At 36.4% G+C, this 16084-nt stretch overlaps 1 protein-coding gene across 1 annotated transcript in view; it reads right to left on the bottom strand.

Moving 5' to 3' along the window:
• The window catches only part of LOC106142307 (adenylate cyclase type 6), a 200180-nt gene that overhangs the window by 127069 nt on the left and 57027 nt on the right, over positions 1 to 16084 (bottom strand). Inside the window, exon 3 of the mRNA XM_060953665.1 lies at positions 10741 to 11179. Coding sequence (XP_060809648.1) covers positions 10741 to 10845 — 105 coding nt within the window. The 5' untranslated portion in view covers positions 10846 to 11179. The remainder of the gene's footprint in view (positions 1 to 10740; positions 11180 to 16084) is intronic.

Below are 16084 nucleotides of genomic sequence, written 5' to 3'. Positions count from 1 at the left end.
GGGAAATTTAATAATACTTGAGGGCTTTAATGATGCCCAAAACAACTATTCCACTCGGACGGAGTCGCGGGCACAGCTAGTACTTAATAATCACGTTATATTTGATACAGTTTCCTTGGCTAGTTATTATTTAAGAACAACGAAGTAGGTACTCTTCAGTTTACTTGTTGTTTATATATATATATATATATATATATATATATATATATATATATATATATATATGTATGTATATAAATATTATATTATATACGTGTGTTGAATTTTCACAGGTAATCGATTTTTAATGGAATAATTTGAAACGTCGATTCCGAAAATATGATCCAATGGCGCCGCGGTCATAATGTATTCCTTGAAATACACACACATTTGGTCACGGCTATATCCCTATCGGGGAAGACAGAGCCAACAGTCTTGAAAAGACTGAATGGCTGAATTTGTATATAGAAGAGTTTGGCATTCGATTTTTATTGGTAGAATTCCGTTCCCTTTGATAAAAAGCAATCAACCGATTTGTAAACTAGACTTCTATTTCAAAAAGTTTGCAGAAATATAGGGAAATTAAAAAAAGAAGTTATTTTGAATCGAACGCTATTGGAATGCTGGAGTACCTATCGAAAGGATTTCCAATATCAATTAATTCTCATACTTCGAACGGTCATTAGATTCGGAACATTATGTCTGCTTTAGTTTATTTTAAATAGCCAATATTTTAATTGTTTTCGCCCGGAACTTCGGTGCCGTGTGGTTCCCGGCACCAATACAAAAAAGGATAGGACCACTCTACTCTCTTTCTCATGGATGTCGTAAAAGGCGACTAAGGGATAGGCTTACAAACTTTGGATTCTTTTTAGGCGATGGACTAGCAACCTGGCTTTATTTGAATCTCAATTATATCATTAAGCCCAACAGCTGAACGTGGCCAATTTTTCTTTTCGAGACTGTTGGCTCTGTCTACGCCGCAAGGGATATAGACGTGATTATATGTATACATGTACTTATGTAATGCCCTGATAAATAAGTCTTGTTAGACGGAAAACAAGTCGCATACAAAATGGGAAAATTTTAATTTCCGGGTCTTATAAGATTCTCAACGTTAATTAAAATAATGTATACTTAATGTTCTAAAAATACTTTGTAACAAAGCCCTTTATCAAAACCACGCATCCCCATAATTATTTATGTAATTAGATCGGGTTTTATTACGGAGTACCTACACAAGGTGTATACCTTATGAGGTATAAGGCGTCGATGGTTGAGCCGTTAAAATGGCCGAATAATAATGGAACGTCCAGGTTTCAATCCTACATTGGTCATGAACCAATAATTGTTTTTTGATTTATGTACATTAGTGCTAAACGACGATTTTATGGTATAAAAAAATATCATGGGAACGCCTGCACATTCAGGAACTGGGTGGTTAATATGCACATTCACGCAGTTGCCCCAATGTGCAATAGTTTAATGATAGAATTGAGATTTAATTAGTGACAGGTTGCTAGCCCATCGCCTTAAATCAGTATCCCAAGTTTATAAACCTATCCCTTAGTCGGCTGTTACGACATCCATGGTAAAGAGATGGAGTGGTCCTATTCTTTTTTCTACTAGTGCCGGGAACCACACGGCACCGGGGCATCACATTATAGATTCTTCTTAGAATTATCTTCTTGTCGGCGATAAGCTAGCAACCTGTCACTATTTTAATCTCAATACCATTATTGTGCCATATACCTGACCATGGCCCTTCAGTCTTGTAAAGACTGTGGGCTCTGTCTACCCCGTAAGGAATATAGACGTGAAATTATGTACGTTTATAATAATCTTGTGCAGTGTTGTCCCCGGCACTATAGAATAGGAACACTCCATCTCTTCCATGGATGTCGTAAAAGGCGACTAAGGGAAAAGCTGATAAACTCGGGATTCTTCTTGGTTAGCAACCTGTCACGACGTGACTATATTTTGTATATATGTAAGAGTCATTGGTACAGTGACCTTATAGAATTACAACCTGTGTATCCTCCTTTTTTAGTGGAGCACATTAAACCGTTCGGCCACTGACGCGCCCCCTCTAATACCTTGAATACTATTGAACCGATTTTGATGCCCAATGAACTTGAAAATTACATTAACATTGTACCTACGTACAAAATTAATTAATTGCACGAAGCGATTCCCGTCTGACCTCCATTACGGTAACCGAATCGGTAATTCAAAAGGGACTAACCCTGTTTTATTCATTCTAGAGATCGTCCGCGACTTCGTCCGTGTGTGTATCTATTTTCAATTTGGAAAAAATTGACGGCCTCTGTGGCGCAGCGGTAGTGCGCTTGTCTGTGACACCGGAGGTCCCGAGTTCGAATCCCGGCTCGGGTCTTGGATGTTTATCTATATAAGTATTTATTATAAAATGTATTATCGTTGAGTTAGTATCTCGTAACACAAGTCTCGAACTTACTTCGAGGCTAACTCAGTCTGTGTAATTTGTTCCATATATATTTATATTTATTTATTTATCCCGGAGGAACCCCGAGTAACTAGTAGCCTATGAGTTATCCTGGATCTTTAACTACCTACATACCAAATTTCATCGTTAAAGGCTCAGTTGTATTTGCGTGAAAGAATAACATATGAATTACTTAAAACCAGAAGTGCGTACAGAAGAAGCGGTAACAAACTGCACTGCAGCATTTTCTTCAATTTCTTCTCAATTATCCAAACTTACAATATAAATGTTGACGAGAGAATACATTTTGGTCTACCTAATTTACAATATTCATTTTATAGAATACAGGGATAGGCTTATAAACTTGGGATTCTTCTTTTAGGCGATGGGCTAGCAACCCGTCACTATTTGAATCTCAATTCTATCATTAAGCCAAACAGCTGAACGTGGCCTATCGAACTTTTGAAGACTGTTGGCTCTGTCTACCCCGTAAGGGATAAAGACGTGATCATATGTATGTATGTATTTAATACAACACAATTTTGCGCTATGTCTACTTTCGCGCGTTAGTCTAGTATTACAGATTCAGATCAACCTGATTATTCAGATTATCTGAATTCTGTCAGACACACTGTCACAGGTATTTCTACCCCAATACCTGCGTGTTAACAATTTTCACGTCTCATTGCCCGCTGTATTTAGACTCATATTTATAGCTAACGAATCGAATGAGACATCAACAAATTATATATTGAAAAAAAAACGGGCGGTTTGAGAAACTACTCCTTTTTTTAAGTCGGTTAATAATACATAATAGGATTGACTGTTAACTGATTGACTCACATATTAACGCATAGCCCAAATTGCTAGATCTAGAAATGTTAAACTTGGCATGTAGGTGTCTTGACGATTGTCGTAAAATGCGACTAAATATAGGGCACCATATCTATATGGGGATTTTAGAAAAATTACGGTAAATTATTAACTCCCAAAGCGTTCATAACCTTCTTTTTTGTTCGTTCATAAAATAAACCTAATTGATATCCCTGTTAAAGAGGCTTGTGTTAAAATGTTCCTATAATGTTCAATATTTCGGTCCATAATCATAAAAAAGTTATCAAAGAACGGTGATTTTTAATAAAAGTTTGTAAAACCAACAATCTCTGAGCACTTTTTTGGCAATTCAACATCTGAAAGTATTCCAATATAAACATTTTCAGGTAGCGGGCAAATGTTCCGCCTTATTGACACCATGAGGCTTTAATAAAAAGAGGACATAGAGTTAATTTGAATTTTATGTAATTGTATTTAAATATATTATGTTATATTCTCTCACTAGCTATATGCAGGTCTGTTCGGAAAAGTAGCCAAGTATTAAAAAAACAGTAATCTTATATAATAATTTATAAAGTAATAATAAAAAATATTTTTTTTAATAAGTCTAAACGAAAGATTTAAGAAACATAATTATTATTAGATATTACACGCGGCTGCATGAAAACTTTGTGTCTTTCTTCGTTCTCCACACTATATGTATGGAAAAAATTAAAATTTGTTCAGTGGTTTACAACTGGAAGACTAACAGACAAACACACAATCACATTTATTAAATTAGTTTAGAATTTCTAGTAAGAGTTTCTGTTTTTACATTTATTTTGTTACATATTTTTCTATTGTTATAAAAATAATGATTTATTTTTTTTCTCGAAAAGACAGACACGTGGGGAACGTAGCTTATTCGGGAATTTTCCCAATTTGCTTAACTTACTCTTCCGTTGACGATAACAATGTAATATACGGCCATTTGTCGCTTACCAATCCACTGCCTATGTCTCCCGTTGACAAACACTTTTATTTTGATGTTTCTTTTTTTTTGATATACCATATTTCATCAAAAATGTAATTTAAAATCTAAGATAATAAAAAAAATTCTTCTTTCGCAACCGGTTGCCATTCAAAATTCCTTTTTCACAACTGATTGCGAAACTGAGTTACCTCGGCGGCCGAATATTTATACCAGTAATCGGGCGGGTCGAAAGGGAAAACTATATAAATAATCAGGAAGTATGTACCGTATGGTTCTTACAACTTTAGAGTAGGCGTAAACGGCGACTAACGATTCGATAGATTAGGTCAGGTTTTTACACCAAGCGACTTCTGACCCGACTGACCTCCGCTACGTTTGCAGAGGTACCTAACTTACATCGTTTTATCACGATATATTTCATCACCGTCAGAATTAGTTAGCAAATTAACTTACTTGGTAAAATACTCAGAAAAGAGATTGCGCACGCACATGGCCACAAAACACTTTAAAAAATCTCAATTTTATCATAAAACTCAACATGGCCTTTCAGTCTTTTCATAACTGTTGGCTCTGTCTACCCCGCAAGGGTACGTGATTATATGTATGGATGTTAATAAAGTATGTAAATTTGAAGTGAACGTCTCACGATATAACTAAATCGTAGAGTGGAACAGTATGGAGGCAGGGTATCCTATTGGCACTAACTCCAAAACGAATAAACCTAGCTTGCTTATAAGCAGCTAAATATATATAATAGGTTGTAATTTACTTCTTCGTCCTACCTCCTCAGATATAACTTTGAGCTTTACTTCGAAACTAATAGAGACTAATTTCTGTATTCGTATAATCTCTTCTGTTGTCTGTCTGGATATGAAATCTCTATTCTGCCGAGAATTGAGTTAATAGCGAGTGATGGTACTCAATCAATCATAATTTCCACTTTCGTAAGAAAAAAGTTACGTTTTCAGGAAAATCCCAACTACTAATAAATGCGAAAGTAAGTTTATTTGTTTGTTTGTACCTCTTCGTGGGTTATCTTCTGAATCTGGGGGCACGGCAGTGTCCCAGCCAAGTCGAGCAAAAAAAGCGGCACAGCTTTAATCTTCTTGAAATATCACCTATGTAATTAAGGGTCTGGAGAAGGTAATAGGGTACCTTACATCCCGGTAAAACTATAGTTCCCGTGGGATTCGCGAAAACCGGTATTCTTTTGTAGGTGGCGCTAAATGTGTCGCTTTTTGTAGACGACGTAAATTCGTCGCTTTTTATAGTTGGCGATAAATTCATATAAAACCGTAAAGGATAAAGACGAGATAAATTTAAATTGAATAAAAGAAAAAAAGGACGTACATACATACCATCATCTCTCAGTGGGGTAGGCAGATACTATGGATTTCCACTTGCTACGATCCTTACAGACCTCTCCCGCTTCTTCCACACTCATCACTCTTTTCATGAATATTCGACGATTCCAAGTACGCCTAACATCAAAATTAAATTTAGAAATAAAATATATTTCTATACTATAACGAGAATACGCCATAATTCGAAGACTTGTTGTCCCAAAAACCTTTGTCCACTAAAAACAATTATAATTTAAGATACTTAATCTAAAATTCTATTAGCTAGTACAAAGAAACATTAGCTTCTCAAACAACTTCTTTGATTGTGTTTATATTTCCCTTCTGTTTATCAGCCTGTGATTTTAAGGTTGCACAAAGATATCATTTAGCAGAACTCATGCATTAAACAAACACTCTTAAACATACATACATCACGTCTTTAGAGGCGTAGGCAGAGACTACAACTTTCCACTTGTCACTATCTCTGCACACTTCTCTCGGTTCATCCACATTCATAACTCTCTTCATTCTACTTCGGCGGTTTCGGGTACTTTTGACCTGACCTTTTGCCATAACGTCCTTAATCTGATCAAGATACATTCGTCTAGATCTCTTACACGTAACACATTTATATCTTAAATGTTACCTACTTAAAGTATGTATGTATGTATGTTAAAGTATTTATGTAGTAATAGATATAAGTAGGTATTTTTATGAGATAAATTTACTTTCCTCTATTGATAAATTTTCTCTGTTAAATTATTAATTTGCCCGAAGACGCACCACTTAACTCCATCGACAAGAGTTAAATATAAGAAGAAATTATTATTTAAAGAAAAAAGTACTGTCATATCACTGAAATTTAGCTATGCTTGGCCTTTGAGTTGACTTGTGACTTACCCCTGTCCAACCTCAGAATGAATACGTGATACGAGTAGGCATTTATGATTGATTAATAAAACTGGTTAACGATTTTTGAACACCAAAACAATATTATAACAGCTGAACAGCAGCCTTACAGCTGAACGTGGCCTGTCGGTCTTTCAAGACTGCTCTGTCTGCCCCGCAAGAGACATAGACGATAATATGTATGTATCTACAATATTATAAATATTTTCAGGAATTGAGTACAATTGTTTATTTGTAACTGTATTTAAAGGCACAATAAATACGCGAGTTCTAATAATATATATTTCACTTCACATTTATTATCTTTCAGAAAAACATCACAATTAAGTAAATGGCGTAGTATGTGTATTCTATCTAAGTAAGGACTCCTAAATTCTTAAGTAGGTTTTGACTAAAGCAAGCCTGGAGAACCTAAAATAAAGTAAATTTCCCGAAAAAACAATATCAAAATCTTATTTTCTAATACGTCGGCTGGCTCTACGCAAAACACGCTGGCACTAGCGTAGCTCGAAATGAACGACTTTGGGCATCAACATATTACAGTTTTTCTTACTAATACAACGGCATATTTTAACCGCAGATATATAAACTTAGCTATTGAGATAAAATTGACATAACTTGCTTAAAATTTTAGCCATCCGTATGTAACGCCTTTTGTAAGACTAATAATATCTTTAATACGTTAGTCTTAAGCATTAAATTTGGATTAAATTAAACTGTAAAAGTGGTAAGACAGCTAAATGTATCGTCGACACAGGAAATTATCACAATCATCAATTACTCTAACATTTCCATCATATTTGACAGGATTACGATTCGGAGACGCGAGAAAAACATTTTCACAGTTGGGTAAAAAATTAAAACGTGGCCCATCAGTCTCTTCAAGACTGTTGCCTCTGTCTACCCCGTAAGGGATATAGACGTGATTATATGTATGTAAAAAATAAAGGGTATACAAAGGGGCGCCGTAAATATATCTACCCGTTCCTAAAAACCATCTAGGGCCGTCACAGTCACCAGGGCTGCCTAACCTATTTCACAATCATGGCTTGATAAGGGTCGCGCTCGCATATTTTCCTACCCTCGTATTTTTATGTTTCTTTTGCATCAGTTGCTTTTTGTGGCGTTTGCTGTGTTATTTTTGTTGGGTTTATGATAAAGGACCACTGATTTTCGTAGATCAGTGGATTTACATAAACAAACTCGGTTACATGTCGTGTCACTCATAATAAGTAACAAATAAACATACATTTGCCGTGTGCTTCCCGGCACCAATACAAAAAAGAATAGGACTACTCCATCTCTTTCCCATGGATGTCGTTAAAGGCGACTAAGAGATAGGCTTACAAACTTGGGATTCTTTTTTAGGCGATGGGCTAGCAACCTGTCACTATTTCAATCTCACTTCTATCCTCAAGGGAATACTATGTACGTATAAACATATATGAAGTTAATCTTTCAATATTATTTACTGGTTATTGGTGTTATAATATATTTATTTCTTCTTTATTGTAACCATTACAATTTTTTAAGTGCAATAGGCGGAATAAATGTTAATAGCATCATCTAACAGTCTACCATTGGGTTAAAAGCAGAGAACTTGTGGGCGATAATCTTTTCTCATATTGCTCATGCATCAGTAATCATATCTTATGCATACTTTGATGGTAAAGATTGGAGTTGATGATGAAGAAGGTTGCGACCAATCACGTCGGGATCACCAATGTAGCGGGAGCGATGATTCGGCTCGACCGCCACCAAAGGGAAGATCTTCCGCCAGGCTAGATGTTATGCCTGGGGAACCGCGGCTGCGACGGTGTTGTGTCGGAGGTTGTATTTATGATCCAATCCGTGAAATCTTTGCTTGCGCGATTTAGGTTTTTCGTTTTTTTTACTGATAGCTGTGGCGTTATATTTGTGGCGTATATATGTAGATATCGCCACAACTTCTTACGCTTCATTCACATTCATCAGTCTCTTCATGTAAGCTTATCGGTTATTTTGGTTAGTACTGATAGTCCAGACGATTCACCAAATACACTTTATTATTTTCGGCCTCAACTTCCATATTTCTTTATTTTAATTTTCATGATATATCTTGCAAAACAAACGTGATGCCTCGTTGAAAATTAAATCATCGATCATCTTTTGTAGTAATAAAAATTGAAAACGTTCCCTAAGTAGGTACCTGCTTATCAAATTTAAGCAAAATCAAGTCAATAACTTTAAGAGCTAACGCGTAACAAACATACATACAAAAATTTTAGTCCAAAAGTTAGGCAAGACTGAACAGGTATTATTTGAGCTTGGACCTCGACGCTTACTTCCAGGCAGATTTAAGTCTAACGCAGTCAATTAATCATAAAAAAATTCAATAATTTTCCTCTGGCATTCCATTTTAAGCACGTGTCCCGCCTACTATATGTTGAGTACACATACACACACACACACATACACATGGTCACGTCTATATCCCTTGCGGGGTAGACAGAGCCAACAGTCTTGAAAAGACTGAATGGCCACGTACAGCTATTTGGCTAAATGATAGAATTGAGATTAGAGTAGTGACCGGTTGCTAGCCCATCGCCTAAAAAAGAATCCCAAGTTGGTAAGCCTATCCCTTATTGTCACCACCGTCTCATTTCCATGGATGTCGTAAAAAGCGACTGAGGGATAGGCTTATAAACTTAAGATTCTTCTTTTGGGCGATGGGCTAGCAACCAGTCACTGTTTTAATCTCAATTCTACCATTAAGCCAAACAGGTGAACGTGGCCTATGAGACTTTACAAGACTGTTGGCTCTGACTACCCCGCAAGGGATATAGACGTGACTCATTTCGTCACGTAAGTAACCGCGATGGGCTAGCGACCTGTCACATTTGAAACTCAATTTTATAATAAAGCCAAACAACTGCACGTGACCTTACCTATATATCTTGTGTAGGTAAATGAAAAAAGTGCCGTGTGGCTCCCGGCACCAATACAAAAAAGAATAGGACCACTCCATCTCTTTCCCATGGATGTCGTAAAAAGCGACTAAGGGATAGGCTTACAAACTTGTGATTCTTTTTTAGACGATGGGCTAGCAACCTGTCACTAGTTGGATCTCAATTCTGTCGTTAAGCCAAATAGCTGAACGTGGCCATTCAGTCTTTTCAAGACTGTCGGCTCTGTCTGCTCCGCAAGGGATATAGCCGTGACCATATGTATGTATGCATGTATGTAAACGAAAAAAAAAAGTAGCTATTGTTCACGAAAATCTTCACCTCAAGAATTCTGGACTAAAATTAGATCCATCACATTCAATGCTCCAACCGTGAATCCAGAATAAATAAGCTGTCGAAATATTTAAACAGTTCAATGTTCACGTTTATGAAAAACTATGAAATCTAGTTGGCAGTCGAAAGATGCATAGTTTATGAAATCACTAGCTGTGCAAGCGACTTCGTCCGCGTGGAATAGTTTATTTCGGGCATCATTGAAGCCCTCAAAGATTTTTCACATTTTCCATTATCTCTTTGCGCCTTATAGTTGCAGCGTGATGTTATATAGCCTAAAGCCTTCCTCGATACATACATACATAAAATCACGCCTCTTTCCCGGAGGGGTAGGCAGAGACTACCTCTTTCCACTTGCCACGATCCCTGCATACTTCCTTTGCTTCATCCACATTCATAACTCTCTTCATGTAAGCTCGGCGGTTTCGGGTACTTTTGACCTGACCCTTTACCAGGACGTCCTTAATTTGATCAAGATAATAATCTTCCTCGATAAATGGTCTATATTCATTAAAATATACATATTTGGTTTTTTTTTCAGTATAACATACTTTTTTAAAATTAACATGATCCTCATGCTTTTAAGTCAGGCCACTTATAGAGATCCATACTAATATTATGAATATTTACTACATATAGTCGCGTCTATATCCCATGCGGGATAAACAGAGCCAACAATCTTTGACAGAATGATAGGCGCACGCTCAGCTTCTTGGCTCGATGATAGAATTGAGATTACATAATTTTTTATAGTTATAGTATTAATACAATAGTCGCATCTATATCCCTTGCGGGGTAGACAGAGCCAACAATCAGACAGAATGATAGGCGCACGGTCAGCTTCTTGGCTCGACGATAGAATTGAGATTACCTACATAATTTTTGTTCAAAACCGCTATATCGTTATTGCTATTATAGTTATTCCAAAAAAAAAAAGAAAAAAAAAAATGGTATACTTACGACGCTATGGCCGCTTCGACTCCTCAGGCTGAGCCGCATCTTCCAATCCCTTTTGGAAGACGGCCCACCCTCGGAGCTGAACGATCTTTTTATAGGCATAGACATTATGCCGGCGCACGCACAACACTATCCCGCGGGGAACACTTTGCGTCTCTGTCGCACCATTGTCTTTGACGACACAACGTCATATAGTCACTAAAAAGAACGTAGTCCACATTTTTTTTTTTCAGTTCGTCACATCTCTAGTATAGTCAATGTATACATTACGGATACGGCATTGTGATATATATTTACAAATTTACATAGTTCAAACGCACTATTATATTTACACTAAGATAATTATACATACACGAAACGCTAAACATAGTTTATAAGGGTATTTACACACATACACTACACGACAAGAAGTAAGAAGAAAAAAACGAAGAAGTACGAAGATCTGAAACAAAGAAAGAATACGTTAATGACTTATATTTCATTTATCTATTGCTAGCTTTAAGCTCAATCTACACGCGCGAATTTAGCGAGACCTACAGAAGAGTACAGGTTTTTCGCAAATCCCACAGGAAATTTAGTGTTTACTGGGAAAATAAGTGACATTATATAGTTTTCCAGGCTCTTAATTATATTATCTACTAAATTTCATGAAAATTGGTTCAGTAGAAGACACGTGAAGGGACAATTAACGAATAAACTTTCTTCCGCATTTATTAGTTGGGATTAAATTGAATAATTATTAGATAACTCGTAAAAATTGAGAGGTGCAAATGTTTAGAATATGAACATTATTACTAGAAAATAAAATAAACACGATTTTTTATATAAAAAATTTGTGTTAAAAAAAATATATCACAAGCAAATAAAAGTTCACCAGACTCCATCAAAGCGTCACAAAGCAGTCGAATTGGAGGGGACTCTGTCGACCCCCACCGCTCATCGAAATTCCAATTTCATTCCTTTGTTCCGGAGATTCGAGGGAACAAACGGACCAGTAAAGCTCCTATACTGGGTACAATAAAACAATTTCGGAAAACTGGCTGACTCTCTTATATGCGTTAGTCGCAGTATAAAGGATGAAAAAAAAACAAAAATGGCTCCCTGGGGCCAATTGAAATTGTGTATGGAGTATGTGAAGTAATCAACGCCTAATGGAGTTTCAAGACATACATACATGTTATCACGTCTTTATCCCTTGCGAAGTAGACAGAGCCAACAGTCTTGTAAAGATGGCCACGTTCAGCTATTTGGCATAATGATAGAATTGAAATTCAAAAGTGAGAGGTTGCTAGCCCATCGCCTAAAAAAAGAATCCCAAGTTTGTAAGCCTATCCCTTAGTCGCCTTTTACAACATTCATGGGAAAGAAATGGAGTGGTGTTATTCTTTTTTGTATTGGTGCCAGAAACCACACGGCACGGCACGGTTTAACAGTACTTACTAACAACAAAATGAATTATTCAAACCTACATATTTAGTTTTACAAACCAATTATTTGTTTTATATAAATAAACTTTTTAGTTTCCTTAAAAACAAGGATACTACAAAGAGATAGGCTTATAAACTTGGGATTCTTCTTGTGGTCAATAAAACCATACAGCTGAGCGCGTGGTTTTTTCTGTCTTTTAAAGATTGCTAGGTCTGCCTTCCCCGCAAGGGATATAGACGTGCACATATGTATGTAAAAAAGATTAGTGATTTTGAAAAAAAATTATCATAATGTAATATTTGCGAATAAAAAAAACTACGTGGTATGAAAAATGATTATTTTTAACATACACATTCAAGCCTGATGTAGACATGCAAATAGTAACTTGATAAATTATTATATAACAACAGTAATTTGATATCGGAATGCACTGACTTCATAGCATTTGCCATATGCAGGAAAGCCTGTTACAGCACATAGGATTATAAATGATAAACACTTGTTAAAATTATGCTATAAATTTATTTATTTAAACTTCATTGCACACACATGTATAGTACAATTAGCGGAATTAATACTAGAAGCTGAACTACAGCTGAACGTGGCCTGTCAGCCTTTCAAGGTTGCTGGCTCTGTCTACCCCGCAAGGGATATAGACGTGATTAAATGTATGTATGTATAAACATACATAAAACTACAATACATAAATTATTAGGTGCAGCGATTACCGAAATGAGTGAAAAGGCTTATAGGTATTTAATACTCTCGCAACTCAAGAGAAACCTGTATACCCGTGATTTGAAACTACTCGTAGAACGACTTGGGGAGTTCCTGTCTTGTATTTTTGACTAAACAAAATATTCTGTTAAACGTTAATAATTGAAATTTTTCTTATTCATCAGTCAACTGGGACGTTTGAATAATTGTTTGTCAGAATTTTAAGCAAATAACTTAGATAGCCGTCTAGAATAACTAATTTATTTTCATGTTCAGCACAAAAGTTATGATGTAGGCTTTATGTTTCTTTTGAAGTGACGCATATTCCACGCCCACTTTTGGGTTCACAGGGAATATACAAACTTTCTAAATTTTAATTATAATGTTGTGTCAGTGTTTGTGGTATGTTTTAGACTACATAGCGTTCTAAATTATTACAAGGGTCTGTTTTCAGAATTCTGAATTATAAGGGTAATTTGTACTACTCGTTTTTCAGTATGACAAACTTGCTAGTTGAATAAAGAATGAGACTTTCTATAGGTACCTAACTTTCACTGTAACCATTGCAGTTATAACCCGTGCAGAAGTTACGCAGGTCAGATGAAAGTCGCTTCCTGTAAAATCTGACTCAACCGACCCAGGAGGCATGGTCAAACGCCTGCCGACTCCTCTCCAGAGTGTTGAAGATGTAATCATAACTAAGGCTAAAAGGAAAATGCCAAGAGTAGAGGAGTTCTTCAGTCCTCTCTTAGTTCACCTCTCAGTTCACCTGTTAGTTCACATCTTAGTTCACATCTTAGTTCACATCTTAGTTCACATCTTAGTTCACATCTTAGTTCACCTATCAGCTCACCTCTCAATTCACCTCTCAGTACACCTCTCAGTACCCCTCTCAGTTCAGCTCTCAGTTCACCTCTCAGTCCACCTCTCAGTTCATCTCTCAGTTTACCTCTCAGTTCACCTCTTAGTTCACCTTGCACCAAGCGTTGATATATTAGACAATCAGTCTCATCATTTTACATTCAGATTTCAAACCAAGTCTTCATTTAAGCGAAAAAATACCCAAAAATAGAACCGATAAAATAATTTCCTCCGTTCTAATTAAATACGGCAGTAAGGGTGTTGTTAATCAAAGGCCATTACAGCCGGTATCGAGACAAATTGGACAGGCTCCATTTACATGGATGCTCGTTATAACCGACTTACGAAAAGGTGTTTAATGGATTAAATAGTGAACTTGACGATATACGAGTATGTCTTGATGGCTTGTATGTTGGTTTGTTGTTTGTTTAGTGTTCGAAAATATCGATTCGAAATGAAAGTCTAGATGCTAAAGGCCTCTGCGGCTCAGCTATAGTGCCCTTGTCTGTGACACCGGAGGTCCCGGGTTCGAATCCCGCCCAGGGCTTGATGAGAAACGAAGTATTTCTGATTGGTCTTGGATGTTTCTCTATATAAGTATTTTAAAATATGTAGCATCTTGTAACTGAAGTTTTTCACTTTGAGCCTAACTCGATAACGAACTAATCGTCAGAACATCGGTTAGTATTCAAAATAATGTCCATAACTTTGAAGAGAGTCATTGGTACATGGTCGAGGTGGGAATCGAACCTGTGCCTTTCTGCGCATCACATTTCTGTGCATTTTAACCGGGCATCTTACCGATTCGACAATCGATGCTCAAATTGGATAAAAATTAGTTGTCAATTGGTAAAAAATATTATGAATTAAATAAATTATATTCTTCTAGGTTGTGCGTGTCGCTAGCATTGTTTTCAGGAAAGGGCGAAATTAAATACGACAATAAGAATCGTTAATCAAACCCGAGTGGTAGGTATCGAGTTTCAAACAAATTGGTCGTTGAAATAAATCGATAAAAGGAATTAATTGAATTCGATTGTAGGTTCTAACTGTGGACGACAAACCGAACAAATATTATATATTTTTTCTTCTAACCCGAGTGTTTCTCTATTCTGAGTATTGTACATTAGTTTGAGTGCTCACCGATGCGGTAAGGAAAGACATTGTGAGGAAACAATAAGAGTAAGGTTCCCCTGCAAAGTTTGTGGAGGTCAGACGGAAGCTGCCTCGTGTAACATACACGAGGCAGCTTCTGTCTGACCGATGAAAATCTGTCTTATAACGGTGTAAAAAAAATAACGGTGGTTCAAAAGCGCATAGAGCATGCATGTTTATGTTTAATCAGTAAATTTCCTCTTTAAAATGTATCTACCCTCATTTAATTGTATTTTAAGTATGTGATTATATAGGCAAATAAAGGTTTTGTCTATACATATTTATTCAAGCGAACATAAATTAAAACTGTCACTGAAAGGGTCATAACTGCTAAACGTTATTAATGAACTCATAAACTCGACATGCACTAACCGTTTTATGACGTCATAAAAACACTAACGTGTTATTATTGTATGAGACCCTTGTTTTGCCTTCATTTAGTACTGTTTTATTTTATATTAGACTTTTCCCGTGACTTCACTCGGTTGCCCTAGGCGCCCTTTTTCGTACATACAGCGATATGTTTTCTATTCACGCAGAAATTTTGGAAAGCCTCGTAAAAAACGCTACACTGTTCAATGCACGTCATACTAAATGCTAAATTTATAATATTTATAATCAAATAGCTTTTTCTAGCGAAATTTTTCGTCAAAAGCACATCCCGCGAGAAAAGTATTTTTCCCTGATACACAATCTATCCATCAAGTTTCATCGTAATCCACCCAGAAGTTCTTGCGTGTCGCTTGAATATAAAGACAAACAATTTTTTTCTTTATTTTGTATAGGGTGCTATGATTCGAGTTCGACCGTCACATAGGGAAGAACTTCCACCAGACTATTTGTTTACCTGGCTAGATGTTTACCTGAGGAATTACGAGACAGATGACATTGAGTAGGATTGGTTGTATTTATATTTCAATCCGCGGAAATTTTGCTTGCAGTATTTAGCAAACGCGCTGTGATTGGCCGGTGGCTTGTGACGTTCGGATATGTCGACACAATTCCATTTTCGAATTCGTTAAAACTTGTCCGTTCTCGAGTTCCGCACTTGGATCCCGAACCGCTAAGTGTACAAATAGTTTGGGATTCTGCCCATAATGGACATTTTTCCTTTAATTGTGTTACGCTTTGTTAGCTTAGGACGGTTCGGCAAATAGTGTGTTTGCACAACTGATGTATTTGATAT

The sequence above is a fragment of the Amyelois transitella genome, chromosome Z (assembly GCF_032362555.1).
Source record: "Amyelois transitella isolate CPQ chromosome Z, ilAmyTran1.1, whole genome shotgun sequence".
Lineage (NCBI taxonomy): Eukaryota > Metazoa > Arthropoda > Insecta > Lepidoptera > Pyralidae > Amyelois > Amyelois transitella.
Note: the sequence above shows the minus strand (reverse complement) of the source record. Positions and strands in the feature narration are given on the sequence as shown.